This window comes from Bactrocera latifrons, unplaced genomic scaffold, assembly GCF_001853355.1.
Source record: "Bactrocera latifrons isolate USDA-ARS-PBARC rearing strain unplaced genomic scaffold, ASM185335v1 scaffold_430, whole genome shotgun sequence".
NCBI classification, from domain to species: Eukaryota; Metazoa; Arthropoda; class Insecta; order Diptera; family Tephritidae; genus Bactrocera; species Bactrocera latifrons.
In genome coordinates this window covers 197,877-202,274 of record NW_017537080.1, presented here as the reverse complement: position 1 = coordinate 202,274, position 4,398 = coordinate 197,877, and the positions used below count along the sequence as shown (strand labels likewise).

At 37.4% G+C, this 4,398-nt stretch overlaps 1 protein-coding gene across 1 annotated transcript; it reads right to left on the bottom strand.

Annotated features, from left to right (window-relative positions):
- Positions 1–1,076: 1,076 nt before the first annotated feature.
- Positions 1,077–1,864, bottom strand: LOC108972853. Its single transcript, XM_018939694.1, has 2 exons — positions 1,330–1,864; positions 1,077–1,264 (listed from the first exon to the last, which is right to left on the bottom strand). The coding sequence occupies exons 1-2, from the start codon at positions 1,862–1,864 to the stop codon at positions 1,077–1,079; spliced, it is 723 nt and encodes a 240-aa protein (XP_018795239.1).
- Positions 1,865–4,398: the final 2,534 nt, after the last annotated feature.

Here is a 4,398-nt window from a genome sequence, read left to right as displayed (position 1 = left end):
TATATATACGTTCTCTGGTCGAGATATAGATGGCGCCACCAGGGGGCGTTAGATTCAAAAAGTCCTGTTTACTTTGGAATGTACCTTGTATTTATAACCTTTTATAGGGTGTGGCAACGCACATTTTTCAAAATTGTTTTCCCCCTTGCTGCTGCGGTCTTCTGTGTCCAGTCACAGCTCTATAATATATCTTAATTTAGTGGTCGGGGCCATGCCCAATTATCAAAATTGTTTGACAACAGATGCCCCTTGCTACTGTGAACACCTATACCAAATTAGAGTTTATATCTTAATTTACTGCTTAGTTGTGACCTTTATATGCTTTCGGTTAACGGCGTTTCGTGTGCGTGTCAGTGGTGTGTGTCTTACGCCCGTCTACGAATTCGTACTTTTTTTTATTAAGAAAAGTGACTAGCAAGTCGCATCAAGATACTTATCTAAATTTTTACTGAAGTTACAGTTTGCACCGACGGACAGACACACCGTCGTTCGGATTTCAATTCATAATTCATGTCGGTATCCTATACCTTTTTCGCTTAGTTTTAGGTGATACGTACAACCGTTAGGAGAACAAAACTTTCATACTCTGTAGCAACATGTTGCAGGAGTATAAAAATTACCAATATGTACCTCGATAGCAATTAAGGCAATAATCTCACAACGCATTCCTTCAGAGAATAATTTCGCAGTTCAAGGGCACTGGATGAAGAATAACAATAAGATATCTTTATAAAATTTTGCATAAAGCGTTGTCGTCCTGCTTGATGGAAACTTCAACTCGTATTAAAATGAACTCATATCTAGCATTACAAAGGACCTGCAGATCTTTGTATGGCATGACAGTCAGCCAGTGCAACCTAATCTAATCTAACATCGGTCTCACATTTACATATTGTTTTTTTATTGACATTCCACTTATCTGAACAGTTGTTATTACTAGGCCACGATTTGTCGAACAAATTTTCGGATATCAATTTGGTCAACAAAGGTGGCAATACTATAAAATATAATAAACATAAATGATGTTCTAAAAGTATAAAGGTATTGCATTCAGTATGTTTTGTTTGTGAAAGCTATTAAGCCATCGGCATGGCAGAAGGAGGCTTCTGCTTCTTGTTTGCTTTATTCTTCCCACCATTCTTCGTGAGAGATTTCCGTCCAGACAATTTCCCTTTGTTTGTGTTATTTACGGGTGGTTTCGGCTTTGAGATTTTTGGTTCAATACGCACAAATAGATCGTAATTGAAGTCCATGCAAGCCTTGCCTATAAAATATTTCATAAATAATCATAATCCTCAATAATTCCTTCAAACAATAATTTTCGTATACCACAACACATTTCTTGTCCGCATTCGGCACATGTTGCCAACTTAGTTTCTACAATGCCAGATTTGTTTTTATTCTTTTTTACGCAATTATTAAGAATGAAATCTCTGCGATCGCGCATTTCAGTCTTCAATTGCAACTTGGCCATTTCCGTCATGCGACTAAAGTACTCTTCTTCCTGCTTAGACTTCGGTCGCAATGTCGTAAGCATCTTCCAGTCGATTGGTACTGAGCACAAGTCCATTATAGGTACATCCTTCATTTCGGACGGTATAGGATCTGCGTATGTATAAATCGGTTCCCGCTCGCCATTATGCTTTGAGAGTTTTCTGACCTCTCTCTTCGATATCTTGAAAGAGAAATCTTTCTCTTTAATCTTTATTTCATCGGCACGTACTTTGATTGGACGCATTTTATAATCCGGCACTTTTTCCATTAGTCGTTTAAATTCTTCTTTGGTCTGAGCGATGTTCTTACTTAGATCAAGTACAGGAACAACAGTTTTCTTCTTTGCCAATATATCTTCTAATTTACTCATAGCATAAAGTTTCAGATTTATTTTTTGACAACTTTATTTTCTGACTAAATTTTAATGTTGGGGAAGTATTGATAAAATAATAACTAAGTTCATTTGTAACCGTAGCGACACTCGTTATTAAGCACGCACTGTCGACATTAGTTAGACATATTTAGTGATGCCACTAGTAAGTAAAGGTCTAAGCATTTAATTAAAATTTAAAACAATCTCTCATTATTTGGAATGGTAAATGAAACTGTATTATGCTCACAAATTCAAGAATTGTAGGATAAGATATCTTACACTTCATTTGGGTACTGCGAACAATTCGTTTATTACATGAAATTGGCCCCTTCCACAAATGAATCGCAAAATGTGTTGCTAAGCGCATAATTCAACAACGCCTGAAATAATTTGGCCATTTCGTTTTTCTAGATGTTCGCTGAAGCTCAAAGATGGATTATATGGCAAGGGGGCGAAAAGGGGAACTTTAGTATACCATCCCACGATTTCAGGGTTAAAAGTGGTGTGGTTGAGTAGGGCTCCTGATTAAGAAACTTATAGTTCACGAGATATTTGGGGAAGACTTTAGTATACCGTTTCAGGATTTCGGGAAATAAAATGGGTATGGTCGAAATATCTCGAAAACGATAAGCTTCCTGCGGCTATCCTATACATATTCTTGATCTGGAGAATTTCCTCTATCCGACCATATCCATTTTATTCCCGAAATCATTGAACGGTATACTAAAGCCGACCCCAGAAAAATTCGAATAATTGCCGGAAAACCCCTAAAAAAGCCCTTTTCTTTTTCTCATACAAACGAATGAATGTTTGTTTGTTAGTAACGGCTCGAGAACGTCTGAACCAATCTCGATGACATTTTCAGAATTTGTTCGCTGTGGATCGGGGAAGGTTTAGAAAAAAAAACAAAAAACCCTATGCGTTTCGTAAAGAAAGTTAGGAAATTAGACAATTCCTAAAAGTAACTTTTTTTAAATTTTTTTTTTTTAATTTCTTTGTTTTGGTTTTTAATTATTTGAATCGTTCAAATTTCTCGTTTGCTTTCTTTATTCAGGCTATTCAAAAATAATTTATTGAAAATTGTTCAGTGAAAACTTTATGTGTGTTTTACACAAAGTGATCAATAGAGATTGAAATTTGTTACGACGCCACAAAGAGGTCGCGCTAATATCGGTCGGCGTTCTTTTTGGCATCAGCATACATTGGCAGCCCAAGGCACATGACCGAGTATTCCTTTGATGTGATGATTTATGTGCGGAATTATGGATCGCGGTCAATCAGCAAGCGATCGTCACGATGTCACAGCACGACTATTCAAACAACAGTAACGATGTTTGATGTACTTAATCGTGAAGCAACATAAATGTGGTGCTGTTAGATGCTAGATGTACTCCGTTGAGTGGCAAAAGAGAGGTTTGCCGCACGTACACATTTTTCTTTGGATGGTGGATGGTGGTTCCACCAGATCAAATTGATGAAATCATTTCTGCGGAAATTCCTGATGCAGGGAAAGAACCAGTATTATACGAAGTGATAAAAACCAATATGGTTCATGCACCTTGCGGACACCACAATCCTACTTCGGTTTCTTTCGGAAACACGAACTGAAAATGATGGATATCCGCTCTATCGGCGTTGCCCACCAGACGACAATGGTAGAACATTCAGCATTTAATCTAAAAGAGTGAATATCGAAGCTGACAACAAATGGATCGTACTATATTCACCGTTATTGCCAAATTCACATTCAAAACTCATATCAATGTTGTATATTGCAGTTTGGTGAAATCCATAAAATACGTTTATAAGTACGTCACCAAAGGAAGCAACATCATGATTATAGGTCTTGAACGAAACGGTCGATACGTGAACTGCAATAAAGCACTTTGAAGAATATTTTATTTTGCAATTCATGAACGTTTCCCGACTGTTGTGCCTCTCACTGATAATTTGGAGAATGCCCAATGACTGTATTCCAACCCAGAGAATACAGTACAGGCAATGGAAACATCGCCAGCGACAAAATTAACATTGACCAGTTGTGTTTTCAACTAAAGCATTAGGACGAAGTTACACAATCCACCCGAAAAAACAACGATTGCTTCTACCTTCGATTGGGTACGCGGTTCAACTTCATTTGAGTCCTTGCGTACTGTGAATGGTACGGTGTGTGCAAGTTTTGGAGAAGTAAGCCAGCAATTACAATTGCTGGAACATGATAATCACTGCAAACAAACGATGTACGACGCGATAGCTACTTCGAATGCAAAAGAAGGTTGTACACTTTTCGCGATGATCATTTCAACATATTAGCGTCAATTACGGGATACTAACAAAAATGACATTGTCGAAGACATTTAATATCGTATTCGCTAAGAATTAGAAATGGATCAATTCCGGTTAATACTTCCGATGGTTTCATATCAATTCCATCTGCCGTTTATTAATTCATAAAAGCTGAACTCAATGTCTTGACAATGAAGACGATGCCGTGAATTATCCAGCGGAATTACTCAATTCTTTGGAATGGC

What these genes read in the sequence shown, in the direction of transcription:
- LOC108972853 (XM_018939694.1), bottom strand. Translation starts at nt 1,864, where the DNA reads ATGAGTAAATTAGAAGATATATTGGCAAAGAAGAAAACTGTTGTTCCT. An exon ending in CGGACAAGAAATGTGTTGTG is followed by an intron (nt 1,265 to 1,329) that starts GTATACGAAAAT and finishes AATATTTTATAG; the next exon opens with GCAAGGCTTGCATGGACTTC.